This window comes from Mrakia frigida (genome assembly GCF_051309035.1).
Source record: "Mrakia frigida strain ATCC 22029 unplaced genomic scaffold BDY24scaffold_19, whole genome shotgun sequence".
Classification (NCBI taxonomy): domain Eukaryota; kingdom Fungi; phylum Basidiomycota; class Tremellomycetes; order Cystofilobasidiales; family Mrakiaceae; genus Mrakia; species Mrakia frigida.
Genome location: NW_027481262.1, coordinates 1 through 25,708, shown reverse-complemented (window position 1 = coordinate 25,708; position 25,708 = coordinate 1). Strand labels below are relative to the sequence as shown.

At 53.9% G+C, this 25,708-nt stretch overlaps 9 protein-coding genes across 9 annotated transcripts; 5 read left to right on the top strand and 4 right to left on the bottom strand.

Moving 5' to 3' along the window:
- Nucleotides 1-1,554: 1,554 nt before the first annotated feature.
- On the bottom strand, nucleotides 1,555-3,669 carry BDY24DRAFT_341489 (threonine/serine exporter family protein; the record flags this gene model as incomplete). Its single annotated transcript, XM_076637446.1, has 9 exons — nucleotides 1,555-1,707; nucleotides 1,818-1,998; nucleotides 2,091-2,270; nucleotides 2,402-2,486; nucleotides 2,582-2,715; nucleotides 2,813-2,901; nucleotides 2,974-3,126; nucleotides 3,206-3,271; nucleotides 3,355-3,669. The coding sequence occupies 9 exons, from the start codon at nucleotides 3,667-3,669 to the stop codon at nucleotides 1,555-1,557; spliced, it is 1,356 nt and encodes a 451-aa protein (XP_076495698.1).
- A 1,951-nt stretch (nucleotides 3,670-5,620) lies between these two features.
- BDY24DRAFT_391749 (dipeptidyl-peptidase III) lies at nucleotides 5,621-9,091 on the bottom strand. The gene is made up of 15 exons (XM_076640841.1): nucleotides 8,915-9,091; nucleotides 8,728-8,835; nucleotides 8,351-8,599; nucleotides 7,907-8,269; nucleotides 7,689-7,781; nucleotides 7,558-7,624; nucleotides 7,236-7,479; nucleotides 6,982-7,145; nucleotides 6,820-6,908; nucleotides 6,613-6,744; nucleotides 6,413-6,521; nucleotides 6,198-6,313; nucleotides 6,015-6,126; nucleotides 5,859-5,926; nucleotides 5,621-5,785 (listed from the first exon to the last, which is right to left on the bottom strand). The coding sequence occupies exons 1-15, from the start codon at nucleotides 9,032-9,034 to the stop codon at nucleotides 5,663-5,665; spliced, it is 2,157 nt and encodes a 718-aa protein (XP_076495697.1). The 5' UTR covers nucleotides 9,035-9,091; the 3' UTR covers nucleotides 5,621-5,662.
- A 1,902-nt stretch (nucleotides 9,092-10,993) lies between these two features.
- Nucleotides 10,994-12,781, top strand: BDY24DRAFT_391746 (allantoicase-like protein). The gene is made up of 8 exons (XM_076640840.1): nucleotides 10,994-11,162; nucleotides 11,245-11,269; nucleotides 11,406-11,494; nucleotides 11,564-11,708; nucleotides 11,777-12,153; nucleotides 12,228-12,327; nucleotides 12,419-12,563; nucleotides 12,657-12,781. Exons 1-8 carry the CDS (start codon nucleotides 11,044-11,046, stop codon nucleotides 12,701-12,703), a joined length of 1,047 nt encoding a protein of 348 aa, XP_076495696.1. The 5' UTR covers nucleotides 10,994-11,043; the 3' UTR covers nucleotides 12,704-12,781.
- Nucleotides 12,782-13,393: 612 nt separating this feature from the next.
- On the top strand, nucleotides 13,394-16,122 carry BDY24DRAFT_415913 (uncharacterized protein; the record flags this gene model as incomplete). Its single annotated transcript, XM_076643512.1, has 20 exons — nucleotides 13,394-13,435; nucleotides 13,577-13,586; nucleotides 13,734-13,775; nucleotides 13,854-13,983; nucleotides 14,055-14,149; nucleotides 14,221-14,247; nucleotides 14,312-14,334; nucleotides 14,399-14,507; nucleotides 14,590-14,647; nucleotides 14,717-14,759; nucleotides 14,833-14,872; nucleotides 14,935-14,972; nucleotides 15,050-15,084; nucleotides 15,147-15,152; nucleotides 15,219-15,288; nucleotides 15,364-15,402; nucleotides 15,483-15,569; nucleotides 15,651-15,815; nucleotides 15,898-15,915; nucleotides 16,009-16,122. 20 exons carry the CDS (start codon nucleotides 13,394-13,396, stop codon nucleotides 16,120-16,122), a joined length of 1,191 nt encoding a protein of 396 aa, XP_076495695.1.
- Nucleotides 16,123-16,471: 349 nt separating this feature from the next.
- Nucleotides 16,472-18,618, top strand: BDY24DRAFT_442082 (uncharacterized protein). Its single transcript, XM_076644656.1, has 7 exons — nucleotides 16,472-16,686; nucleotides 16,846-16,911; nucleotides 17,010-17,364; nucleotides 17,432-17,480; nucleotides 17,559-17,781; nucleotides 17,869-18,288; nucleotides 18,380-18,618. Exons 1-7 carry the CDS (start codon nucleotides 16,489-16,491, stop codon nucleotides 18,590-18,592), a joined length of 1,524 nt encoding a protein of 507 aa, XP_076495694.1. The 5' UTR covers nucleotides 16,472-16,488; the 3' UTR covers nucleotides 18,593-18,618.
- Nucleotides 18,619-18,836: 218 nt separating this feature from the next.
- On the top strand, nucleotides 18,837-19,680 carry BDY24DRAFT_415911 (uncharacterized protein; the record flags this gene model as incomplete). Its single annotated transcript, XM_076643511.1, has 4 exons — nucleotides 18,837-18,971; nucleotides 19,011-19,277; nucleotides 19,412-19,516; nucleotides 19,588-19,680. The coding sequence occupies 4 exons, from the start codon at nucleotides 18,837-18,839 to the stop codon at nucleotides 19,678-19,680; spliced, it is 600 nt and encodes a 199-aa protein (XP_076495693.1).
- A 760-nt stretch (nucleotides 19,681-20,440) lies between these two features.
- Nucleotides 20,441-21,660, top strand: BDY24DRAFT_391737 (uncharacterized protein). The gene has a single exon (XM_076640839.1). It carries the CDS (start codon nucleotides 20,658-20,660, stop codon nucleotides 21,474-21,476), a length of 819 nt encoding a protein of 272 aa, XP_076495692.1. The 5' UTR covers nucleotides 20,441-20,657; the 3' UTR covers nucleotides 21,477-21,660.
- Nucleotides 21,661-21,664: 4 nt separating this feature from the next.
- Nucleotides 21,665-23,644, bottom strand: BDY24DRAFT_391736 (uncharacterized protein). The gene is made up of 10 exons (XM_076640838.1): nucleotides 23,598-23,644; nucleotides 23,471-23,520; nucleotides 23,138-23,406; nucleotides 22,913-23,032; nucleotides 22,782-22,822; nucleotides 22,519-22,665; nucleotides 22,293-22,436; nucleotides 22,101-22,203; nucleotides 21,888-22,012; nucleotides 21,665-21,814 (listed from the first exon to the last, which is right to left on the bottom strand). Exons 2-10 carry the CDS (start codon nucleotides 23,476-23,478, stop codon nucleotides 21,704-21,706), a joined length of 1,068 nt encoding a protein of 355 aa, XP_076495691.1. The 5' UTR covers nucleotides 23,479-23,520; nucleotides 23,598-23,644; the 3' UTR covers nucleotides 21,665-21,703.
- A 786-nt stretch (nucleotides 23,645-24,430) lies between these two features.
- BDY24DRAFT_391733 (uncharacterized protein) lies at nucleotides 24,431-25,354 on the bottom strand. Its single transcript, XM_076640837.1, has one exon. The coding sequence runs from the start codon at nucleotides 25,040-25,042 to the stop codon at nucleotides 24,611-24,613; it is 432 nt and encodes a 143-aa protein (XP_076495690.1). The 5' UTR covers nucleotides 25,043-25,354; the 3' UTR covers nucleotides 24,431-24,610.
- Nucleotides 25,355-25,708: the final 354 nt, after the last annotated feature.

Genomic DNA, 25,708 nt, shown 5'->3' with positions numbered 1-25,708 from the left:
GGCTATGGTCTCGCTGTTGACGCGCCTCGGACATTCTTCCCTAAGCGTCTTCTCGCCTGAAGTTTCCGATTTCTTTGGTTTTTGGATCGTGGAGGGATCAGCACTCTTTCCTTCTTCTTCCTCTTCTTTTCCTTTCACTCACCTTCCTTTCTTGGGCAGCTCTTTTCTCTCTCTATCCCTTCCTCCCACGAACTTATCGGACCTTTCTTCACTCGGCCTCCCTCAGTCTATAGCCGTCACGCTCCTCGACCTCGTCAACGCGTCGCTCGTTGTTTTCCCTCGGCAGTCGAACGAGTGAGCTCACCCCTCCCTTTCTTCCTGGCCCCGAGCTCGTTCTTTGGGACCAAGCGAAGGGACTGCTTCTCATCCTCCTCAAAACGTGCTGTTCGCTCGGGATCCACCTCTCCTTCGATGCTGCTTGGTTGCCGTTGGATTCATCCGGACGACGAACGACCACGACGCGTCTCGGGCTTCTTCTCCCTTGTCCTCCTCTGAGGGATCATGGAAACCTCACGCTTCTGTTCCACCGAGAGGTACGTATCTCAGCTTTCCAACCGTCATCCACCAGCTCAAAGTCTCCTTCGGGGCGCTTACTCCAAGCTCAAGCTGACCTTCCTCCTTCCCGCTCTCCCGCTCTCCTCCCGCTCGCCCGCCCTCTTCCGCTGCCAACTCCCCACCCTCAGCTTGCAGCTCCCTCTCACCCCTCTCATCCACTACTGCCTCGACTTCTACGGCAATCCCACTCAAACTCAAACCCCCTTCTTCTTGATACCCTTCCTCTACCGCCTTCTCCCTCTTCCAACCCAACTCTAAAACTCAGCCTGAAAGCTCGAGCTCGGCCTCATCGTCAGCTCTTCCTGCTTCCAGAGCGTCTTCAGGAAGTCATGTATTTTCGAGGGGGTAAGAGAACTCGACGAGCTCCTCTGCTACACGTCGAAGCTCGACACTCGAAGGAGGAACTTCTTTCCCTCCCTCGAGTGAGCTCACCTCCTCCCTCAAAAGCTAGAGCTCGTTCTCCTTACCTCCTTGCCCAGCTCGAGTTGTTCACCCCCACTGGAATCGACTTTCGAAGCTTCCGTCGCTGGTAAGGGATCGAATGTTGTTCAGCAGCGAAGGAGTCGGCAACGGTCGGACGGATGGACGCGCGTCGAGTCGAGTCGAGGGGGATCGAAGAGTGCACGGACATAGGGGATATATGAGTAGAGTTAGAGTACAATATTAGGTATAGATGAAGTGAGGATACAAGCAGGCTGAGTGTGAGAGAGGAGGTGAGATGGGAACAGTCCAGGAGGAGAGAGAACGAGAAGTCTAAGTTGAAAGGGAAAGAAAAAACGAGAACCGAGTCTAGTCGATGGAATCAGAAGTACGAAAGGTTGACGATCTTCTTCCTCCCTCCCCCTATAGTGTTAACGGCGGCAGCTGCTAGGAAGAGTCCGACTCTGCGAAGGAAGAAGCGGAAGAGCGAGGAAGGGAGAGAACAAGGTCATCGTGTTAGATAAGCTGAGCTCGTCGCTTCGAAGCTCAAGAGATGTCGAAAAGGACACAGATGGAGACTCACGAAAGTCCAATCGAAACCGAGATAAGCTGAGTAGCCACGCTGTATCCACTAGCGAACGAGTTCCTTCCCTGCGTTGTCGAATCTGAAGCTTGACGAAGCAAACCTCCTTGCAGCATTCCAGAAGGAAGTTGGAGAAGGATTCCGGGAACCTGGAAGATTCGAGCCGAAGAGGGATGGAATCAGCTCTCGATTTCCGAGGAGGAAGAGAGAGAGAGAGAGGGGCCAGAGGGAAGGAAAGGGAGGGGAGTTCGAAACTCACAATCACAACGAAAGCCGAGCCTCTCGTGAACCTCCCGTAGATCCCACCCAGCACGCCAACGACGAACGATCCAAACGTGCTCGTGATGTCGGGACGACCAGTGAAGACTCTCCCGCTGAAGTAGTTGGCGGAGAAACCTGTCGACGAAAAGAGGCAAGAAGGAAGACGCGTCAGTTCTTCTCTTCGTTCCTTCCCGTCCTCGAGCTCCAGAAAAAAAAACTTCACTCACCAGCAGATCCAAGAGCCATCATCACAACCGACTGGATCCTAAACAGCGGCTGACCGTTTCTTGCTGCGAGGGAGAGCGTGTAGGCTGGGATTGTCAAGAAGTAGAAATAAGGCGAGACGGTTGCTCGATACCATGGCGCATCGAGACGAAGAGCTGAACAGGTGTAGTCGGAGGAGCCGCGGATGCTGGTTCCTGTTACTCGGATGTAGACTTCGGAGCCGATGCTGTGAGAAGGAAAAAGAGCAGGAGGATGGGAGGGGAGATGATTCAGTGATCTCGTTTCGTTCGACGGTCGAGTTCCCTGACTCTTGCTTCCCTCGAAGCGGAGATGGGCAGGGAATACGAGGCGACTCACGAAAGTCCAAACCCAAGCATGAGCGAATAGATGATGGCGAAAACGAGTCGAGTCGAGCCCGAAACGACAGCTCGGTTCCCAAGTTCTGTTCGAACGAACGGAACGGAAAAGAGATCGAAGGTCAGCCAGCTTATCGTCGTTTCGAGGGATCCCTGACGATTTTGACAAGAAGAAGCTCACCTAGACTCCCAGCAAGAAAGAGATACCCAGGAAGGACGAGAACGACCGATCCACTCGCCACGGACGCGAAGCAGAAGTGACCTGTGGCAGCGAGAGCGGCGGCGAGGAAGGCGTTGACCATTGTGATCACGATTCTGTGGAGAGAAATGACAGAAATCAGAAGGTGCAAGTTAGTGAGTGAAAGTCAGAGACGGGAGGTCGAGGAAAAGGAGAGAAGACGCGTCGACTCACTCGAAGAGCAGAAGGTAGCCGTTCATCTTGACGATCCCAACTTGGACGACGACGAGAAGCATTCCGAGAGGTATCGACACGAGACAGTCCTGATCACAAGGCGGAAGAACGAGTCAGCGACCTGGCTTCGAAAGAGGAAGAGATGAAGAAACGGAACGAACGATGAACGAGCCGGCGAAAGCACTCGGTTGAATGAACGCAGAACAAAGCCCTCCGATGAGGATGGACCGCCAGAAACTGTATGTAGGTTTGGAATTGAGTAGTACTTCCAGAAGAACGGAGGCTTCGCCGACAGCCATGCGATCGTGGACGACCTGAACGAAGAACGACGAGAAGAAGAGTCAGACGCGTTGATGGCCTCGCTTCCTTCGAGACGGCGAAGGGGATACTCACGTTCCAGTAGAGCATGTGAGCCGAAAGAAGTTTACTCAGCTCCAGTCCGTTCTCCTGCTTCAAGAACTGCGGCAAACCCCGAGTAGAAAACGAAAGCGAGATCAGCTTCGTGGTCTCCTCCGATCTCGTCTCTTTTGATCCAAACTCACCTTCGTATCCGAAGTATGCGTCGCCGGATCCCCAAACGAGATCAACATCAACCCGGGCAGATAAACCATCTGACACGTCAAATCGAGCGCTCTCGCCGTCGCTTGCATCTGAGCGTCCACTCGATGCGAAGGAGCTCCAAACTTCATCATCGCCGTAGCGAGTTTGAGGATGAAGTCCTGACGGGCGAGAATGTCGGCGACGTGCTTGGTGATCTGAGGAGACGAAGGCGTGAACGAGAACGAACGAACGCCAGAGCCAAGAGGGTCAGCTTCGGTTCTCGACCCCTCCTCGTTGCAGTCTCCTCTCCTCCCCATCTCTTCCTTCCACGCTTTCCCTCCTTCCTCTCCTCCTCGTTCAAGACTTCACTTTCACTCACAAAAGTAACCTCCCTCTTCTTCTTCTCCTTCGCCTTCCTCCTCCTCATCTTCTCCTTCTCCCAAGCCCGCTCCTCCCGCTCGTCCATCGTCTCAGGCGTCACAATGGGGTACAGCAGTTCCTCCGGAGCGAAACTCCTGGCTACTTCCAGAGGGTGGATGATTCCTTCGGCAGCGACGACTTGGACGTGCTTCATCGTCGCTCCTCCAGCAGAGGTCGGCGAGAGACCCTTCTTGAGGATGGGACGGTCGGTACTCGTAACGAACGAGAGATTGGGACTCGTTGGTGTTGTTCGATTTGGATTGGGAGGTGGTGGTGGGCTTGTGGGAGTTGACGCTCCTGAGTTCGAGTTCGATGGGCTGTGGTTGTGGTTGTTGGGTGCTGTTTCGGAGGAGGGAGTCGTGAGGGCTGAGCGGGAAGTGGCGGCGAGGAGGTTGGCGGACGAGGAGTTGGACGAAGTTGAAGCTGAAGAAGGGATGTGGGATTCTGAGAGATGGGAGGTTGTTTTACGAAGGATTGGACGTGGGGAGGGTTGAGGTCGAGGTTGGAGTTGAAGGATGCTAGGCGGACGAGAGTTGGGTTGAGAGAGCGGGAGGATTCGAGTCGCTGGGGGGAGGGAAGCTCCGGTGGGACTGGCGACGAAGGAGAGGGTGGACTGTGTAGGCAGGACCAAGAAGGATTTTTTAGAAGTCAGTTTCTGCGAATGAGAAAGACCAAAAGAAAGATGGGAGGGAAAGGACGACGACGCACCGAAGCAGCCATCATCTCCCCGAAAACCGACCCTGTCCCTCCCGCACTAGTCACCGAGCTCCTTCCGGACGACGAGCTCCTCGAGAAAGTCGGTCTGGGTGAATGAGTAGGTCGAACGGGCGAAAGTTGAGCATCCACCAGTCCTCCCTTCGTCAACCATCCTCCTTCCAGTGCTCTCCGTAATCTCTTCTCCCTGATGAACTTTGCTCGAGCTTCGGCTTCGTTCTCCTCTTCGTCGTCATCGAGGGAGATTCGGGAGGAGGAAGGTTGATCGGGGTTGGGTGTCGTAGGAGGGGAGTGGAAGGGCGAGGAGGAGCCGGTTGAAGGGGAGGCGGAGGAGGAGGAGTGGGATTGAAGAGCGAGGAGGGAAGAGAGCACTCCTCCGAAGTGATGTTTGTTGCGAGATCGTTTGGAAGGGGAGGGGATGTATCCGTCTATGTTGAGATTACTCGTAGCCTGTCGAGAATCGCTCTCGTTCGTCTTCTCTCCTCCTCCTCCTCCTCCTTCTTCTTCGTCGAGCTCACCACGCTCTCCTCCTTCCTCCCTCTCCACTGCCTCTCGCTCCCTCTCCCTCTCTATACGATCCCTCCTCTTCACGAATGCACTCCTCCCTGACGAATGCTCCCTCACGAGCGAAGTCGCTTCCTGTAGATGATTTTGAGGCTGAAGGGAGGAGGAGGGAAGGAGGAGGGAAGAGAGTTCGACGGAAGGTGAAGGCAGCCCGACCGAGGAGGAATCATCGTCTTCAAAGACGAGAGATTGCCGAAGATGAGAAGGGGAGACGATGATGTTGCGACGAGGATGAAAGGGATCGTCGGATATGCTCATCCGTTAAGGATTTGAGCCCAAGGGGAGCTGTAAGTTGGAGAAAGGAAGCAGAGAGTTGGCCCGGTGGTTTGAGTTCGTCCATCTTCCGAATCCGACTCCGCGGAGAGAAAGAGAGATGGCCGAGCTGATAAGCAGGGATACGAGGGATAGAACGAAGTGGGCTAGAGGGGGGTGAGATCGAGAGATGAGCTTGAAGAGGTTGGGAGAGAAAGAGCAAAGCGAGAGGGAAGGAGCGCAATCGTCCTGAGCTCGACGCGTTTTGGACGGCTCGATCACCATGCCTTTGGTTTTCTTTCCCCTCGAAGAAAAGCTGTCAAAAATCGATCCTCAGTGAAAGAAAAGGCGGGCCATCAATCAAATATCCCTCTCCACGAAACTCTCGATCTTCCCAAGAAGCGTCAATGGGTACTCCTTAAGCACCACGTCCTTCCCGTCCTCCGTGAGGAACGTGTTGGGCTGAACGAAGATCTTGCGAGCCTGTGAGTTTTGACGCGAGAAAAGGCAGTGTCAGCAGATCTACGCGTCGGAAAGAGAGGGAGAGGGAACGAACCGCCTTCTTCTCGATAACGAGATCTCTGAGCTCGGTGTCCCACCCAGGGAGAGGATCCGTCAGCTTGGCTGTAGAAATCGAAGGGAATCGGACGTTAAGGTCAGTACTGAGGTCAAGTTCTCGTTCGAGAATGAGCGGGAAGGAAGGTGAACGAACCGTAGAACTCCCTCGCCCCTTCCCCGTCCGCCATACACTTCCTCACTTGAAGATCAACGAGAAGCTTGCCCGTGCACGCTCGACCTTGAGTGAGAACCTTCTCTTTGTCGACCTGCAGGTGCGATCACACGAAACAGAACGAAGGGTCAGCGAAACCTCGAGATCGGAGGACGTCGAACTCACTCGAATGTAAGCGTTCTCGAGCTTGCCTTGAGCGTCTCGTTCCTCCGTCAGAACAGCAATCCCGTCGGCGATGAGAGCGTTGGTGATTCCGAGTCGAGCTTGCATGTGAGCTTGGCCTGAGGGAAGAGAGGGAAGGAGAGGTGTGAGATCTTTGCTCGACGCGTCGACGACGACGACGGACAGGATGAGAGAGAGTAAGAGAGTAAGAGACGAACCATGCTTCTTGCCCTCGGGGTTGTAGAACTCCAAAGCTCGGACTCCAGCTCGAGCCATGAGCAAGAAGGTAGCGACTTGGATGTCCTCCTGATCTTCTTTCGACTCGTGCTGCAAAGGTGGGAACAAGAAGGGGAGGTCAGCTTCAGGTCGAGTTCGAACGCATGTCTCAAGAACGGAGTCGAAGGGTAGGGCAGCTCACCTTGAAGAGCGTGAGGATCTCCTTGTTCGAAGCGAGGTAGAGAGCGACGGCTTCGGCTCGACATTCTTCGTAGGAGGAGGAGCAGGTTCCGAGGACGGATCCGGGAGTTTGACCGAACTTGTACCAGGAGGTCTGATAGGAAAAAGTGTCGAGAAGGTCAGCCCGAGAGAGTTGTGGAATAAGGAGAGGGTGGAAGTCGGGACGAACGACGGGCTTCCGAGTGAGAGGGTTGATCACGGTCTTGATGTCGAAGTTCAGCGTTCCATCCTCGGCTTCCTGGAAGAGCTTGCCGGATCCTGCGAGAGAGAAGCGAAGAGACCGATATCAGTTTATGCAAAGACTAAAGAGAAAGAGAGAGGCGAGACGAACCGTGTCCGAGAAGCTCGTGGTTGGCGACTTGAAGCTCGAACGCTTTCTTGTCCCAAGCTTTGTAAAGAGGAACGTCGTCGGGATGGAGGAAGGTCATCTTCTCGTTCGGGTCGGACGCGGCGAGGATGTTGGCGAGGGAAACGTTCTTGAAGCCGAGCTTATCCCTGAAGAGACGAAGAGGAGAGGAGAGAACGAGGACATTGTTCAGCGTCGCTCGATGAACGCGGGGTGAGCGTGCAAAGGAAGCAGCTCACCTGACGGAGAAGTAGTTGGGAATGTTGATTCCAGCTGGGATTCCTCCAGTAGCGAACGAAACGATCTCGAGAGCGGTGAAGTCTGGTTTGTTGAAGACGTCGACCTCCCAGTCCTCTCCCCATGGAAGATCCCGAATCAGATCCTCAGCTCTGCCGACCAGGATATCGTACTTGGCTGAGAGCTCCTTGTTGACGATGGCGGTGAATCCTTCCCACTCCGCTCGAGCTCCGTAAGGGTCGACGTCTGTGAAGGGAGAAGGAGAGGAGACGCGTCAGGACCTCGAGGGCCGAAATGCGGATTCGCTTCGAAAGATCGACTCACAAGTCTCGATGAACCCGATGTAGCTCTCGACTACAGGTCCAATGTCCTTGACCCACTTCTCGGATCCCTGGGGAGCAAAGTAGAGGCGAAAGAGTCAGCTCGGCTTTCTCGTCTCGTCTTCGACGACTCACTTTGATATGATCGTTGATGGCTCCCGTCCTAAAGCTCTTGATGTAGTCATCGATCATTCCTTCCTGATTCTCGTTGGCAGCATACTTCTTTGCCTATCAGAGTCAAATGAAACGAAGAGAGAGAGAGAACGAAAGACGAGTCAGCCCGTGGCCGTTTCGACACCATCGCACCTCCCGTTTCGAGACCATCAAGACCCGAAAATAGAGAGATGACTCACCTCAAGCAGAGCATCCGAAACCCTCTCCAACTCCTTTGAGAAATCTCCCTTCCTGATCTTGACGCCAGCGTCCTTCGTCGCGAGCTCGACGTCTCCCGTCTCGACACTCGCAACTCCGACGACCCACTCCGACCCTTCCTTCCCGATGACTCGAGTGTTGAGGACGTCGACTTTGAGCTTTTCGAGAGCCTTCTGAACGAGTTCGGCGTCCGAGTCTTGGAAGGCTGGAGAAGAGGAGGAAGGGAGAGGGAAATAGCCAGACGTGTGACCGAGGGAGGGTTTTCCGATGGAGAGGGAAGAAGCTGGATCGAGGGAGTAGACGGAAGAAAGGATGGGGGAAGGCGAAGAGAGGAGAGATTGGAACTGAGGATGAGAGAGAGAGGAAAGGAAGGTCAGTGGTCAGAGTCAAGAGCGGGAGGAGGAGATGGAACGAAGTGAGCTGACCTTCTCCTGTGAGAGACGAGGGATGAACTTGTTGTGACCGAAGGACTTGAAGTTGCTGAGGTTATCGAAGACCTGAGCTGTGTATTCGAGGAAGAAGGTCTTGTCTTCGTCGGTGAAGTCTGCTTTGAGGAAGACAGCGTCGAGATCGGCGAGGATCAGAGGAGGTTGAGATCCTTCCTTTGGGTTTGGGATCGAGACTATGGAGAGAAGGAGGTCGATGATGGCTTGGGAATCGTGAGAGGATTGATCCTGATAAGGGGAAGCAGGTGAGCAATGAAGTCAGAGACGGAGAAGTTTAAGGAGAAAAGAGCGGAGAGGAGAAGGAAGCAGATGGCGAGATGATGTTGAGCTCAAGCTCAAGGGAAGAGAAAGCTCACCATGATGATCCTCGCACCTCCAGCCCACCCTGCTTTGGATTGATAGTGAGCGTATAGCTTTTCCTTAGAAGTCAGATTCGAGAAGGAAGTAGCGATCTCGAGACCGCACTGCGACAAGGGGAAAGGGAAGAAGGGTGAGCTCGATGAAGGGAGGAAGGTTGCCGATGCGAGCGAGTAAAGAACGAACAATGGGAGGAGAAACGTCTGCTAGGTTGGTCGAAGCCATGATGGATTGAAGTCTTGAGGATGCTGCTGTTCTTTTGAAGGTAGAGAGGAGGGGTCTGGTGATGGTTCGAGGGGAAAACATCCAACGGAGGTTGGCGTCAAGGTCAAGCGAAGGAGAGGAGAGGAGAGTGGGATCGCATGGCTCCCTTGTCTTTTCGCACAGTGAAAATCATCAAATAGACTCCGTGAGGCAGCTGGTCAACTGATTGGGATTGAAAGGTCGAGAGGAGAAACTGCAGGAGGAGATGGAATGGCTGTTGACTGAGAGGAGAGGGAGGAAATCGAAAGGCCGAGCTCATCACCTTTCTCTTCCCGACTTCCATCTCACTTTCAGGGCTCAATTCAAAGCGAGGACTCTCATGTTCTCGACTGTAGCCTCGTAGACGGACCAAGGATCGCATCTTGAGTTCGCCATCTCGCTACTAGCTCAGAGAGACGCACCGAAGAGAGAAGGAAAGTGCTGAATGGTGAGCTCGACTTTCCATTCTTTCCCTCCCACCCTTCCCTCGCTAACGAAGCTTTCATCCTTCGATATCCTTCTGAAGTCTGTCTTCGAAACGCCGAATATCTCTTCAACCTTTCATACATCCTTCAAGAAGGTCTTGCATCTCCAAATCGGTGCGTCTCGCTGTTCCCTCTCCTCCTCCTCCCCTCCGCCCTCTCCGACGAGCACAATCGTATCGATCCGATCTCCATCTCGGGGATGTCGCGTATGGCATCGGAGCTTATGGGAGCGGGTGGAGAGCTTGTTGATGTATTGGACGGTGAAGGAGGCTGAGGGAGGAGGACGATGAACGAAGCTCGCAGGACGCCGGCTTTGGGTTGGGGATTAAGATGAAGGGAGGGGATACGAAAGGCAATTGGAGCCCAGGAGAATGGATGGTGGATGTCTATTGTTGTTGTTTCGGGTTTTGGAGGTAGGAAGTCGAGGGAGAGAGGTTGCTGGGCGAAGAAGTTGACGCGAGCTCTGGTCAGTTTTATCCTCTCTTCCCGTCTCTCTCCCTCCTCCCAGTTCCGAAGCGACTCACAAGAGCTGACAGACTATCAATGAGTCGACCTTGATTCCCCCCTCTACTCCCACTCCTACTCCTACAACCTCCAACCCGTCGCCTCGTTTCTTCCTCCTTCCGACTCGACACCAGCACAACCTCGACCAGCTTTGGCGACCCTATTTCCTTCTTCGTTCCCCGTTTCCACGAGCTCCCACTGCTCCTCAAGGTCCTCTCGTCGCTCACGGACCATCGCTCCGCCTCCCCTTCGTCCTCCTCGTCCTCTTCTCGGTTCTCTCGCTGCCGTTCCTCCTCCGTCGAAAACTCTCCCCAGTCGATGATCATGACCTCCCTTCGGTTGACGAGCCACCAGGCACAGAACCTGCCCGAGAATCAAGTCAGCTCTCCTGTAGAAGCCACGATTTTTCTGAGCGTGCTCACACTGAGGCGAGGAGCCCAACTACTCCGACAGCAATCCCGATGGCGAGGACGCGTCGAGGGTTTCCAGAGTTGATCCGAACGCGAGAGGAGGAGGGCATCCTGCGAAGGAGCGAGGGGTTCAAAAGGTGGGTGGTGGTTGAGAGGCAGGGAAGAGGAGCACAAGAAGCGAACAATGAAGTCGGGGGACGAAACTCGGGGGAAAAAAAGTCGAGGATCGTGCGAGAGGACTGATCGCGCGATCGGGACGCGTCCCTTCTCAGAAATCTGGAAGTAGACCAGCGTGGGCTCTCGCATATGTACCCAAAGCTTGGAAAGTAGACCTGAAGGAGGTTTGTGCGTACGCGATACGTGGAACAGCAAACAGGATGGATTGAGACGCGAGACAGGTTGCTGAGTCGAAGACAACGGACAACGGAGCGTCTGAGCGAAGGCGAGGAGGAAGCTCAGCTCGTTTGAACGAAATCATATGCTTATATATCGACTCTCTTCTAAGTACTCCCTTTGTAAAAAGTTTCGGAGGGACGAAGAGGGACCCTGAAGAAGCGACCGTCTCAACTTCGAGTTGGACGGCGCTCCCTTTCAAACCCTTTCCTTTTCTCCCAACTCTCTCACCCTTCCCTCCTCCATCTTTCACATCTCACTCTCGCACTACTCCTCAAATATGTCCTTCTCTTCTATTCCCCTCGAGGACTTTGAAGCTACCTTCGGAGCTCTAACGGAGATCTCGAGCGTTAGCCTGGGTGGAACCATCGTGTCGAAGTCGGACGACTTCTTCTCACCGTTCGTCTTACCTTAGTTCAGCTTGATATCTGAACATCCGATCTGACTACTATCTGTTTCAACTTCTTGACCGCAAAGTTAGAGCTTCAGATTTGCTCAAGATCGGTGTGAGCAGCTCTTTCGAAGAGCTCGTCTCCTTCCTTCCCTCGAGCTCGAGCTCACCATCCCATCCCTTCCCTTCCCCTCTCCCTTCTTACACCCACCGCCTGTTCTTTCTTACACTTTTCTGGACTGTACTTTCAGCCCGCTATCGCTTATCCTGGAGTGTTTGGCAAGAACGGATCAGTGATGGATGGGTGGGAGAGTCGAAGGCACAACCCTGAGCACGATTGGTGAGCTTGGGTTTCCTTCTTCCTCCTCTCCTCTCGTTCTGACTGCTGCCTCTTCGATTGATCACCCAGGGTAATCATCAAACTAGGACCTCCTGCTGCTACTATCCGTGGCTTCGACATAGACACTGCTCACTTCGCGGGAAACGAAGCTCCATCTGCTTCCGTCGATGCGCTCTACTCACCAAACACGGTCCCGACGAACGATTGCCTCCTGGTGAGTGTTGCAGACTCCAATCTCTTGACTTGAGGAGAGCTTACAGGTCCTTCTCTCTTTCAATCCAGTGGACTTCTCTTCTCCTACCTCAGCCTCTTGGTCCCTCGTCTCGCCATCTCTTCGAGCTCACGTCCTCCTCCTCCATCCCCTTCACCCATCTCCGCCTCAACAACATCCCAGACGGCGGTATCGCTCGATTCAGAGCCTATGGAACGGTCGTAGCTCCTCACCCGTCAGCGGGATTGCAACCGTGGGATCGAGTCGAGAAGGGAGAGGTCGATCTCGCACATTCCTTCAACGGAGGGAGGGTAGTTTGGTCGACGGACGAGCACTACGGAGGAGCGCATTATCTACTCCTCCCTGGGAGAGGAGAGACGATGGAGGATGGTTGGCATACCAAGAGGTCGAGAACTCCTGGGCATTCAGATTCGGCCATCATCCAGCTGTGAGTTTGAAAGAGGGAGGGAAAGGAGGAAGGTCGACGAGCTTGAGCTGATACTTCGGTAAAACCTGACCCAGAGGATCCAAGGGTACCATCAACGAGTTGAACATCGACACACACCATTTCATCGGTAACTTCCCAGCAGGAGTCGCTGTCCATGCGATTTTGAGCGAGGAAGTTCGTCCTTTCTCGTTTCCTCCTCCCCCCCCCTTTGAAAACGGTTACTGAAGCTCGTCTCTCTCCTCCATCCCGCTCTTTGTTTCTCCAGGAAGTCCCTCCTCTGGAACTGGAGTCCGGTTGGACCCAACTTCTCGTCAGATCGAAGGTCGGCCCTCACGCGGAACACTTCTTCGAAGTCGACGACGCGTCGAAGAACCAGATCTTCTCTCACGTACGAATGACCATCTTTCCAGGTAAACACTTCCTTTCTTATCTCTGCTCACCAAACTTTGGTATGGTCGCCTGTACTAACGAGCTTTCCCTTCCGTTCTCGTTTTCGTTCGCAGACGGAGGCGTCAAGCGTCTTCGCGTCTTTGGAAGTCGGTCGGCTTGATCAACCTTCGCTTCGCTCTTTCGCTTCTCCTTTAATTTTACCAACCTTCATCTCTATCGATTCGGCTCTTTCCTACAACTTTCCACCTCTCCAATCGCTCCTCGTCTCCTCGCCGGTACGGTCGACGATTCAGTTTGAACAAGGAGGATCATCCGTATCTTTGGGGTGAGTTCGAGCCAGATACTGCACTCATTCGAGAAACGGAACTAACGAGAGCGAGCTATACTACCGCAAGCTCTGTGCAGCGAGACTCACCTTCGTCGCTCGATCGTCCGACCTTCAACTTTCAAGCCTCCGAACCTCGGCTTCTCTCTTTGCTTTTCCCAACTTGGGAGATGGCTGGTCACTGCTCGCCTCTTCGAAGTTGACGTCGAATCTCCATTCCATCAGTCTGGAGGCGAGTCAACCTCTCACTCCTTTCGTTTGCAACTTTTCGCGACGAGCTTTTCCTCAGCGCGTGCAGCTCGAGTCGTCGACCGCTCCTCGTCTTCCCCACGCGTGCCAGCCTCCCCACTTCTTCCGGCAGCGTGTTCTCCCTCAGCTCTTTGTTTCAACCTTGTCGATCACGCCGAGGAAGAGTTGACACGAGCCGATTATCTGCCTCTGAACTTCTCACCCTTCCTTTCGCCTCACCCGTTCATTCACTTCCACTCCTCTGCCCGAAGTTCGACCGCATCACAATCTGTAGCAATGTCAGGAGACGTCCCGTTCACCGAATATCCAGATATGAAGGTAAGCTTTGTCGTTCCTCCTCGACGCCCTTCTCGTTCTTGAACTTGAAGGAGAGCTCTCCCCCAACCTTTCGAGCGCTTTCCTCTTTCGGCGAGACCAAGCTCGCATTGACGCTAGCCATTCATCTTTCTCTACTTGCAGCCAACATCTGGTGAGCCCAAGCTACTTTCTGCTTTGGCGAGGAAGGAAGGAAGGAAAGAAGGAGGTCGGGCTCGCGACAGGCCCGTCGTCTTCGCTTCCCGCCCAAAGCTCGATCCTCGGAAGCTGAACATTTCCTTCCCTCCTCTCGTATGAGCAGTGTTCCCTAGACCAGGAATGCAAGCTCTGGCGGCCGTTCTCTGTGAGTTCCGCTGTGTCTCTGACTTGAGAGAGCAAGGGCTGACCGATCTCTTTCCTCTTGTACTTTTCCTCTCGCCAGTCTTCCTCTCTTGCTCGATCCTCTCCTACATCACCGCTCGACGCTCAGTCACGCTCGACCCTTTCTCCATAACAAGTTGGCGAGCGTATTCATGGCCAAGAATCGTCTGCCTCCTCGTTTTCACCAGCTCGTTCGTTAAGCTGTGTCGATCTCTCGACTTCAAAGGGCGGGCTGACCTTTTTCTGGGCCTGTCTTCTCCAGATGGGGCTTTCTCTTCAGTTCAGGAATACTGGTGTTGGGTGTAGGCATGAGTGCTTCTGAAAGTTCTTGCTCAGCGGGTATTTTCCTTTGCGTTTGTAAGTTTCGCGAAGAAGAAGAAGGTCGTCGCGTCCGATCGATCTGACTCCGACTTCGCATCTCCCTCCAGTCTTCTACGCTACCTCCAAGATGTTCAGTGAGCCCAGCTTGGTTAGATTCAATTCATTCGATTCCCGTGCTGACCACTCTTCGCTCTTCAGTCTACCTCTTCTTGATCGAGAAGGTGGGACACGACCTCTCGTCGCTTGCAGACCGTTTCGAGTCTCCTGACGCCTTCTCTCTTCCAGGTCTATGTCGTCTCGTGCACAACGCTCCCTCGGTTCCAGTCTACGACGTACCTTACTTGCTTGCTCGGAGTCGTCATGTACGCTGCAATCTTGGTTCTGATGATCATCGGTTCGTGTCCTCTCAACCTTTCTTTTCTCTCTCTCTCTCTCTTTCCTCGCACAGCTGACCGCCCCCCGGTTCTTTTCTACAGGTCGGATAGCCTACATAGCTGAGAATGGTAGCTGCCACATCGGATTGAAGCCCTTCGCGTGAGTTTGACGTTCGTGTTTCTTTTTTCTTCCCAATTGATCCTCACCTCTCTCTTTCCGCCTGTGCAGTTCCATCCCCCTACTGAGCTACGATCTCTTTCTCAACGTCTTTGTGAGTCCCTCGAAAAGTGCCTCTTGACCGAAGCTGGGCTCACTTCTTCGCTTCCCTCCTTCGGATCCAACAGCTCACGTCGCTCTTTGTCGTACCGATCCTTCGCCAAAAGTGTAAGCCCCCAATGTCCTCTATTCTCCTCACCGTACGCTGACGAGCACTTCCTCCTTTTCAGTCACGAACCCGAAGATACGAGGCGTGGCTGTCAGAGCTGTGAGTTTGCTCCCGAGGCTCTTCGAGTCGAAGCGAGAGCTGAGCCGAGCTTTCGCCTCTCCTTCTTTTTCTTCCAGATGATCGCAGCTCTCGTGGCACTTACTACTTCGAGGTGCGTCTTTTCTTTTTCACCTATCCCATGATGTTGACTTGACGTCGTTCCTTTTTCTGCAGCGTCAAGTGAGTGGAGATGGATTCCCCCTCCTTCTTCGCTGCACCTGTCTGACGGTCGCTCCTTTTCTACAGCATCGCCATCTTGACTCTGATGCATGGAAAACAGCTCGGTTTCGTTTGCCTTTCCTCCTGTGGAGCTGATGTGAGTCCCACCTTCCGAGCTCCAGTTCCGAGCTGTTTGAACTGACGCGACTCGCTCTCGTTCCTCTTTTCAAAGGTCACCATCAACGCTCTAGTGCTTTTCTACGCTACCTGGGTATGTTCAAGAGCCTTTACTGTATAATCCCGCGTTCGCTGAGACCGCACCTCCCCTCCTCTTCTCTTTCTTCTTCGCAGGCTCCCGGATCGAGCCGATCTCTCCCTTCGTTCGTTCGGAAAGGATCTCGTCACCTTGGAGATCATGATAATGTTGGAAATCAGAACGTACGTCGACTTTATCTTTTGGTTCGGGAAGCAATGACTGAACGGACGCGACGTCGTGCCTTCGTTTCCTCGGCTTTCCAGGAAGCTCGAGAGTACTGCAACTTCCCGGATCCCTCTACTGGAGTCTACTTCAACGGGTCTCCTCAGGACGATTCTACATCCCGCTTCCCTGGTGTGAGAACAACTCTGGAACGATTCGACTCGATTTCGGGCGATGGGAATCACAATGCGATGAACTCGATATCGGTGAGCTTCTCCTTTCTCTTCGCTTCTCCGTAACCGAATGTACCTCATTCGTCTGACAGCGTTTACCCCTTGTTGTTTGTAGGTCTCGGTCGTCCAGGACGTATCGTCTCACTGGGAAGGCGCGTCGTCGCCCTCGACTCCTCCTGACCTCCCTTCTCGATTCCCCATCTCATATCCCCGCCGTTGTTCTCAGAAGAACCTCGATCCTAGTTGTCTGCATACTTTCGCTTATTCTGCTCCCCCAGAAGACGAAGAAGCTGGCGAGGACAAGAAGGAAGCGAGCCCCGGGAAGAACTTCGACTCCTGAGCTCTCCTTTTGACTTCTCTCGTCAGTGCTGTCTTTAATACGTCTTCGTACTCTCTCGTATCTATACTCTCATCTAAGTAGTTGTATCTCACTTTGGATCTCTGTTATCAAAGAGGAAAGAGGGAGGAAGTCGCGACGCAGCCTTAGCCCGCTCCTTTGACGATGTGCTCGAGCCACGCTGTTCCTTCTTTTGAAAGTAGACTTTGAGCGAGAGGTTGCTCGCAGCAGATAGTGACTACTGGCTCGGCTCACAGCTTTTCGTTTCTCGCTTCCGATCAGTCTTGGCTTTTCCTTTCGCACGACGTGCCGACTCCTTTCCCGCTCTCGCTTCCAACCTCCAACACTCACCCCACCACTCAACTCAGGATGCCTATCTTCTCTTCCCTTCATAGATCTACCTCTTCTTCCACCAACTCATCGTCTCTGCCTTTCACCATCGACTTCCCCGGTCAGAAGCGAATCCATACAGCGGGCTCCGTCGTCCGAGGAGTCGTTCACGTCGACCCTGCTGCCTGTGAGAAGGAAGGAATCAAGGAGATCACAGTCAAGCTCAGAGTCGAGCAGGTGAGTGCCTATTTCAAAAACAGAGCTCACGGGCCATGCGAGAGAGAAACGGGAGCAAGGAAACAAGAGCAGAAGGAAGGAGGAAGTAGTCGTTGAGCTCGACCTTTGCTGACCTTCCCTTCCCTCTCCGCCCTTCTTCTCCTTGCTCTCTTTCTTCAGCGTTCGACATTCTACAGATACTACGGTGGGAATTCGCATGACTACAGGCAACAGACGAAGAAGCTCGTAAGTCGTCGCTTGCAACTCTCTCAAGCGACCAAACTTTGAGCGAGCTCGAGCTCACTTCCGCTCCTCCCTCCTTCATCTTCCATCTTCTCTATCAGTACAGCGACGAGATCATCGTCTGGACTTCTGAGCTTCAAGCTCCTCTCATTTCCGTCCACGAAGATCCCGAGCTCTCGAGGCTTCGAGATCTCAAGGTCGACCCCGATGAGAAGGGAGGTCCTCCCTCCCTTGCGACCTCTTCTCTCACCCCTTCAACGAGTCCCGTCGCTTCCTTCTCGAACCAAGCTGGGACATCACTATCGGCATTCCTTCCGTTCAGCTTTCCGATTCCAAATCTCGAGGAACAGACCATGTCGGGGAACGTTCTTCCTCCCAGTCTCGAGGGAGGGAGGAGGGTGGCCTCGAAGATGGCGAACTACAGCTTCTATTCGAGAACCGTTGGCTGGAACAAGTGTGAGTATGTCTCTCCGTCATCTGATCGAATCGACCAAAGCTCTGAGCATCTTATTCTTTGCTACAGACTTCATCAAAGTCACAGGAAGCGCTCCTGGGCTGAAGCGAAGGAGAAGGTCCGTCTCGCGTCGTTGCCTCCTTCCGAAGCACCGTTTGACCCTCTTTCTTCTTTCAACCTTCCCTTCAACCAACAGACAAGTACTCCCCTTCATCTACCTTCCACCTCGAACCACCATTCCCGCCGCCATCCCTCCAACCCTCGTTCCGGTTGCGGTTGCCTACGAGGACGACACGGAAGTTTCTCTCCCAGCTGCTGCTCGTGCTCGACCTTCGGAAGCCGAAGGATGGAAGACCTATACGATCTCGAAAGAGTGGAGGGAAGGGATGTTCTCCAAGAAGAAGAAGCTCGTCTTCAAGGTCAGTCTGTCAGTTTTCGACGTTTGGGTCGTCCTCTCCGACTAACGCTTGGGTCTCCATCTCCTTCCCCTCTTGCATCTTCAACAGCTCGCTCTTCCCTCCCTCCCAGCCTTTTCATCTTTGACCCCAGTCCCTTACCACCTTTCTCTCCTCCTTCTCTCCCCGTCAACAGCGGCGAACGAGCCGAACCCTTCGCCGGTCAACCTTCCTTCGACTCAGCAGATCGGTCTCTTCCTCATCAGGGAACTCTGGACGACCGCGAGAGGAGCAAGTCAGACGGTCAAACAGACTTTGAGTCAGGTCGGAGAGGCTGTCGGAGGGAGAGTTTGGTACGGAGAGGGCAAACTCTGGGACGAGTTTGATGTCGACGTCGAGTCGAACGAGGAGGAAGGAGGGAAGGGCCAGGGATCGAAGGGGAAGAGATGGGGAGTTGAAATCGTGATGGTGGGAGAGATGGTCTTCGACGTTGTTCCCAGTTTTGAGAGGATTGGATGCCTCGCAGTCAACGTGAGTCGCGTCGATTCTCCCTTCACCTCGCTTCCTCACCGTTCCTTTCTCCTTTCGGAGCTTTTGACCTCGGGTTCTCCTCTCAAACCAGTATCGACTCGACGTTCGTCTACCCCTCAAAGGACTCTTTCAAGATCTCGACGGAATCATCTGCCCTTGTATCAAGATTTCGTCGAACGTGGTGGAGGGAAAGGAGGAGGAAGAGCTCGACGCATCCGCCGTCGGCCTCCTTCCTCCTTCCTACTTCGACGTTGTTGACGGTGATTCCGACGACGACGAGGGAGAGAAGGACAAGAAGCTCTGAGGAGTGGGTTTTTCTTGTGTAGCAGCTAATGATTTGATGCCTTTCACGACCTCGATGAGAAGGCTCTCGACGCGTCCGATCGCTCTGGCCTCGCCTCCCCCGGTCGGCGCGAGTGTTAGACAACCTCTCACCTGATCTCTGTCTAATCAATGACTTCTCGCTGACTGACATCTCTCTCTCGCTGAGGTCAGCTCAAAGGTTCAGTCAGCCTGTCCTCTCTCCTTTCCACCGACCACCACCACCCATGCCCGCCATTCCTCACACCATCAAAGCCCTCAGATCTAATCCCATCAACGATCAGCCTGCTAAACTCGAGGTCGTCTCTATACCCTTCGGCTCTCGACAAGACATCCTCAATCTCGCTCCTGACGACGTAATCGTGAGTCCTTCTTTCCTCTCTCCTCTCTTCCTTCTCCAGAGTAAAACTATCGCCGTCGCTCTCAATCCCACCGATAAGGATGCTCTCTCAGTTCCCTGCACCCTCTCCTACGAGCACTCAACCGTCGTCGGGTGTGATTCCTCGTCCGTTGTTTTGGCCGTCGGTCCTGCCGTCAAGCACATCCAGGTCGGAGATCGAGTCGCTTCCTTCGTCTTCGGAACCTACGACGAGTATAACGGAGCTTTTGCTGAGGCGGTCAAGTCGAACAGGAAAACGACTTGGGTCCTTCCCGATAAGGGAGAGACTGTGAGCCGTCCTCCTCAACTTCCGTCGAACTTGAACTGACAATCTCATCTTGTTTGTCCATTCTCCTCGCACCTCGCTCACTATCTTCTTCCCTCATCTTTCGTTCTTCATCTTTAGACGCCATTGTTCCCGAGGGAGGTCACGTCGTTACGACCCTCGAAGTCTCCGAGGCGAACGAGGCGCGTCGACCCGAGGTCGCGACGACCTTCCATCTCGCGTACGAGACCGTCAAACCAGATGTTTGTGCTCACAAAAAACCGCTCTGCCTTGTTCTATCTGTTTCTGACCTCCTTCTTCCCCCCCTTTTCAGTTCTGGTACTTCGGAGTCCATCACACGAAGGACGGCTCTCAACTCTCGCTCGATTGGATCCTCAACGAGCTTCCTGCTCTTCTCGAAGGATGAGATTCGAAGAAAGGAGGGAGTAAGAGGTTCAAGGGTCAGAACCTCAGAGAGGAGAAGGGAGGACTTGAAGGTCAGAATCCCGTCGCTCCTCGACATCTCAACTCGACGCGTCGCACTTTCGTTCGAAGAGCTGACTCGTTCGTTTCTTCCCTCTCTTTCTCCTCTCTTCTCCTCCAGGGATCGAAGCAGCCTTGATAATTTTGGAGTCGGGAAACCACAAAGCTGAGAAGCTCGTCTACCGACTCGCTTGAAGAAGGGGTTTCGAAGTGCAAACAGTTCGACTTCGAGATGACATGCCCTCCTTTTTTCTTCGTCCTTGCACAAGAGTATGACTCGAAAGTCCCGCTCTCCCTTCCCTTCCAACCCACCAATCCAATCCTATCCCCGTCTTATCGCCCTCTCCAAGAGGAAGGAAGAAATCGGACGTGGGGAAGACGGAGGAGGGAAAGACGGAAAGTGAAAACTTGCTGGGCGACGGATACTTCGAGCCAACTCTCTTTTTCTCGAAGCTCTCTTCTCAGCACCTAACATTATCCGCTCGATGGCCTGAGAAAGCAGACGAAGGAAAGAAAGGGGAGGAAAGGGAGCCGAAGTTTGGTTGAAACTCAATTCTCGCATCGCCCCTGACGCGTTTGAGCCCTTGCCGCCCTTGGTGTTTTCTTTCTTTAGAAAAAAGCTTCCGTTCTCGCATGAACAGCATTTTTTACGTCAGACCATGAATGCTTGGTCCAAACTATGCGGAAAAGCTGCGTTCCTTTCTCAGGAGGAGAGAGTGCAGAAGGAAGGACGGAGCGCCGTCGCGTCCGAAGGGGAAGGAAGGGAAGGCCACCGCGTTCTCGGTCGGAGGTCGTCGTGCATCAGAACTTGCTTTTTTGGGTTCCTTCTTCTGAAGCTCAAGTCTTTTCCTTCTTGCTGTCTTCTAACACCCACCCTCTACTACCTCCTCTCAACTTCGACTTGAAAATCATCAAACAGATATGGCCATGATTCAACAACCAACCACCTTCGACTCCTCGATGACCTCCTCGTCCGAAACTCTCGAGCTCACGGTCCAATCCCTTCCTCCCTCCCTCCCTTCGGAACTCATCCTGCTCATCCTCGAACAGCACCTTCTCCAACTCTCTACTTCCTTCCTCTCCCAAACCTCCTCCTCCTCAACCCAACCCTCCACCTACTCCTCCTCGATCCTGCCCCTCCTCCTCTCCTCCTCGCAGATTTACCACCTGCTTCTGCCCCTCCTCTACACTTCGCCCCTCCTCTCCACTTCGGCTCAATCCTCCCACTTGCTCTACACGCTCGCTACCACTTCCCCAACCCGTCACCTCACCCACCTCACTTCGCTCGTCCACTCGGGTCCTCTCGACGCGTCCTTCGTCTCCCTCCTCAACGCGTTCGGCTCCGAAATCACTTCCCTCACCCTCCTCGACGTTCCCCTCCAAGACGAGCTCGCTCCCTCCCACGGAGGAGGAAAGAGCTCGGCCTTGTTGAGTGTGTTGAGCGAATGCAACCCTGTGAAAGCGAGGGTCGAGCTGGTCGGCAGGGAGGTCGTGAAGGCGTTGGTTGACGGAGAGGTGGAGAAGGCTAGTTTGAGCAGGAGGGTCAACTGCTGTGCTGGAGCCATTGGGGTTGGAGGGAAGAAGATGGGGAGGGTAGAGGGTGAAGAGGAGGAAGGGGACGATGCGTTGGCGAGGGTTCAGAAACAGTTGGTCGGAGGGAGCGTTTGGGATGTGGTTGAGTTGGGAGTCGTAGGGTGGAAGAGGTGGACGGAAGGGTGGATTGAGGTTCGGGAGGAGTAGAGTTTTTCTTTTCTTTTCTAGTAGATTTCCGTCCTGCTCTGATGCTTTAGATGGGAAGGGGCAGTCGGCGTCAGCGCGTCGTTTTCCTCGAGTTCGCTTCGTTTTCCTCGTTTATGTTTTCTCCTCCTCGCTTACGACCTTTTAGACTACTTAGTTGACGATCAAGCTTAATTCTCGCTTCCAGCTCGTTCGAAGAAGGAGAAAGAATACCCTGGACATACAATCAATCACACGTCCCCAAACTCCTCGGCTCGATCTCGAAGCGCCGCCGAATCGTACTCGTCCAGGATCCGAACGACTCGATCGAGGATGATCTTGGGATCGATGGCGATGTCGTCCTGAAGAAGAAGAAGAGGAGGTCGAGTCAGTTCAAGCCCGAGCGAACGAAGCGAAGAGCCGAGAACGACTCACATCCCACCTCTCTCCTCTTCCCTTCTCCACGTCCATCAGCAGCCATTCCTCCTTCGGCAGGATCCCATCCTCTCGAACAATCAGATGCTCGTGATGCAGCATTTCAGAGAGGAGTTGGTTGTCGCCTGTGAGTGGGAAGACCGAAGTTTGAACGAACGAGAGTCAGTTTCGACGCGTCGAACGAAGAGAGAGTTGGAAGAAGCGAGGACTCACGAACGAAGCTCCCCGAATCGAAAATCTCCATGACCGTCGAGAAGGGCGTAGTAGGCATCCACATGGTGTGAATGAACTCGGCGCAGTGAGGGGAGATGACGATCTGATCGGGAGCGGAACGAGGGAAGAAAGGAAAGGTTGAGCTCGACGCGTCTCGACTCGGCGAGAAAGGGAGGAAGAGGGTCGACTCACAGTCGCCGTACTCATCAACTTAACAATCTCCTCCTTCCTCATGTTCATCAGAACCGACTGGTGAACCTCTGCTCTCCCCGAGATGGACTTGAGGGCTTTGATGAGACCGGTGTGACTCTCGAGGTTGAAGCGAGGGGATTGACTCTGCAAGACGAAACAAATGGACAAAACAAGGATCAGTACGAGTCGACTGAGAAGTAAAGGGTGAAGAAGATGGCCGACTGACGTTCCTGTTCCTATCCAAGTAAACGACCACGGGCTTCTTGGGTCCGTCGTCGATCAAGGGAGCACCGAGGGATTGAAGAGCGTTGGCTCGGAAGGGTTCGAACCAGTCCTGGACGAGAGAGGGTTGGATGGCCATGTGGGACATCATCTGTGGCGTACGGTTATCAAGGAAAACAAGGTCAGCTCGTCGAGACGAGAGAAGTCGAGAGGAAAAGAAAGACGCGTCGAAACGAGCTCGAAGGAAAAGCCCAAGACGCGACTCACCTTCTTCCACTGATACGTATCAGGATGACGATGAGCAGCCCCTAAACACACGCGCACACACACCCATACCAATCAGGAAAATCAGCATCCATCCCTTCTCGTCTCGCCCTCAGCTCGTTTCCTCGACTCACATCGATCCACAATCACCACCCTCTCCAACGCGATCAACTCTCCCGACCCAGCCCGCTTGTCCCATTCCTCCTTCTCCTCGACCGGTACCCCAGGAAGAGTGATTCCTAGAACCCATTCGTCTACAACGCAACCCAAGGAAGCACCAGACAACAAAAAGGTCAGCTCTCGCCTCGCCTCGTCCTTCCTTTCTCCCCTTTGGCCTCTCGTTTCGTTTCGATACTCACTCAACCCGGCATCGTCCTTCCAACCCTTCATCCCCATCTCCCCTGTACACCTCGGGAACATGATCCTAGCTGGTACGATGGTGCTTTCGTTGACGAGGTCCACTTCGGAGCGACGGGTGGGCTGAAGGAGATCGTCTCCTCCTTCGAGTCCAGCTCCTCCTTCGACGGTTGCAGGAGGAGGAGCGACGTAAGGATGGGTGGAAGGAAGAGGAGTGGTGAGGAGGGAGAGAGCTTTGAGGGCTGGGACGAAGGCTTCGGGACCGAAGTGGCTACATGGATTGGAGGAGAGAGTCAGAGAGGGAAGGAGGAGGAGGGAGAAGGGAGAGAGCTCACGGGAACATGGGGAGATAACCTCCTGGTCCTGCTTCGTCGTGAAAGATGACCTAGTAGGAAAACGCAACGCATAAATGAGCTCATCAAGCTCGTCTTCAAGACGCGCGAAAAAATGAAACGAGCTCACTGTAACTCCTCCCAGAACCCTCACTCCTCCCTCTCCTCCCTCCTTCCCTCCTCCTTTCCCGTTCGCTTTGACGCTGTGCCACCACTCCTCACTCTCTCCTTCACTGCCCTTCTCCTTCCAATCCTCCCTCTCTCCATCCTTCCAACTCACGACATCCGCCCTCTCCATCCTCTCGTGCTCAGCAGCTCGCGCAAAGTACATGACTCCCTGGAGGAGATACAGATGGTCGACGACGGTGTAGCCTTCCATCGACGTAGGCGACATGACAGAGGGACGGAACTCGGTTAGGATCGAGTCGGGAGGAGGAGTGTTTGTTGAAGGTCGTTTGGGACTAGTAGGATGCTTGGGACGAGAGTGGGAGGACGAGGAAGAAGGAGAAGAGGAGGAAGAGGAGTCGCGTTCGGAGGGAGGGCTGGAGGAGTGGTTCGACCATCGATAGAGGAGGAAGGCGAAAGAGAGCAGGATCGCGAACGTGTACGTTCGGGCTCGACGGGAGACGGCCATGCTGTAGAGGACGCGTCTTTGAAGGAAGAAGGGAAGGGAGGACGGGATGGAAGTTGGGGAGATTGAGCTTGGTTCGAAGCTCGAAGCTTGTTCCCTTTCGAGGAGGCGTTTTCTTTTCGTCGATTCGGGCGCCATGGTCTCGGTATGTGCTACTGATTGCTGAATGGAGAGAGATGAAGGTTTTCTCGCTATTGGTTCGTTTTGATTTGTTTCTGCGGGAGTTATCTAGGGAGGGAAGCGAGAATCGAGTTACAGGCTGAAGCTCTCTCTCTCTCTCTCTCTCTCTCTTCTCCTTCTCCTTCCTCGCGCTAGAGAACGTTCAACGAAGCTTCAGATCTAGTACATACATATCAAGACTAGCGATACAACTTTTAAGCAATCGAAACCGCTCTCACTCTCCCTCATGTACGCGACGCAACGCCAATCAAACAAAAAAGAAACGACGCGTCCCTCCCATCTCTCCTTCTCTCGACCCTTCCTAAAGCACACAAGCTCGACCCCCGTAAGTTTCATCCGGTCCACCCAGTCCCAGCATCCCATCTCAACACAAATATCTCTCTCTCCCTCCTCCTCTTCAGCCCGATCGCAAACGGCGAGAGCTGAGCTTCGTCGACACCTTCGAGGCCGTAGTCCCCGTAGGTCCCTGTGGGTGGGTGAGGAGGTTGAGCGGCGACGGGATAGGCTGGGTTGAGTTGAGGGTGAATGGGGGAGGGGGAGGAAGGGTTCCGGAGAGTGTGATGGACGAGGGAACGAGCCACCGAGGTTGCGATGGTTGAGTCTTGAGGTTGGAGGAAGAGGGAAGAAGAAGGTAGATTTGACGAGGAGGTTCTGGAGTTGGTTCCGGATAGGTTCTGAAGAGCCGTAGAAGATGCTGCTGCTGCTGAAAGAGAAACAGAGCTCGCCTCTCGTCGTCGACGCTTCTCCTCTCCCTCGTCGCCCATCACCAACCCAATCCCCTGCCCCTCACTCTCCTCCCAGATCCCCAATCCCAATCCCGTCACATCCTCCCCGTTCCCACCACCCAAGCTGAACGCATTGAACGTCTCGAAATCGAACTCTGCTTCTGTGAGATGTTCCTCCGGGAGGTCAAGAAAGCTCGACGGTTTGAAGATGGCCGAGGAGGGAATCTGCGGCCCTGGCGTTCGAGTAGAGATTGTTTCGAACGCTCCTGGAGTGGTGAAGGAAGAGGAAGCGCTGGTGGAGGTGTGGGAACCGTTTCGAGTGAGGAAGGGAGGAGGGGAGGGAGGTGCCAAGGTGGAGGTAGGTAGCATTCAATAGACGAAATGTTCCTCGAATGCAAAGCAAGGTGAAACGAGTCTGTAACGAAAATCGAGCCGCAGCGAAACCCGCAAATCAACGATCTTCAAGCAAATATAAGGCAGGTGGGAGGGTGGGATAAGGCAAATAAGGCAAGTGGGATAGGGCAGGATAAGGCAAGGATATGGCAGAGCGAGCGAAAAGTCGAAGAGAGAAAGAGAGGTTTGGTTCGTTCCCGTCGCGTCGTGCGGTCGTTCTTCATCGTGAAGCGAGTCCGTTTCCTATGGGAAGAGAGCGAGAGTAGAGTGAAGGAAGTCAGCGAAGACGACGCACGATTTCTTCTTTGACCA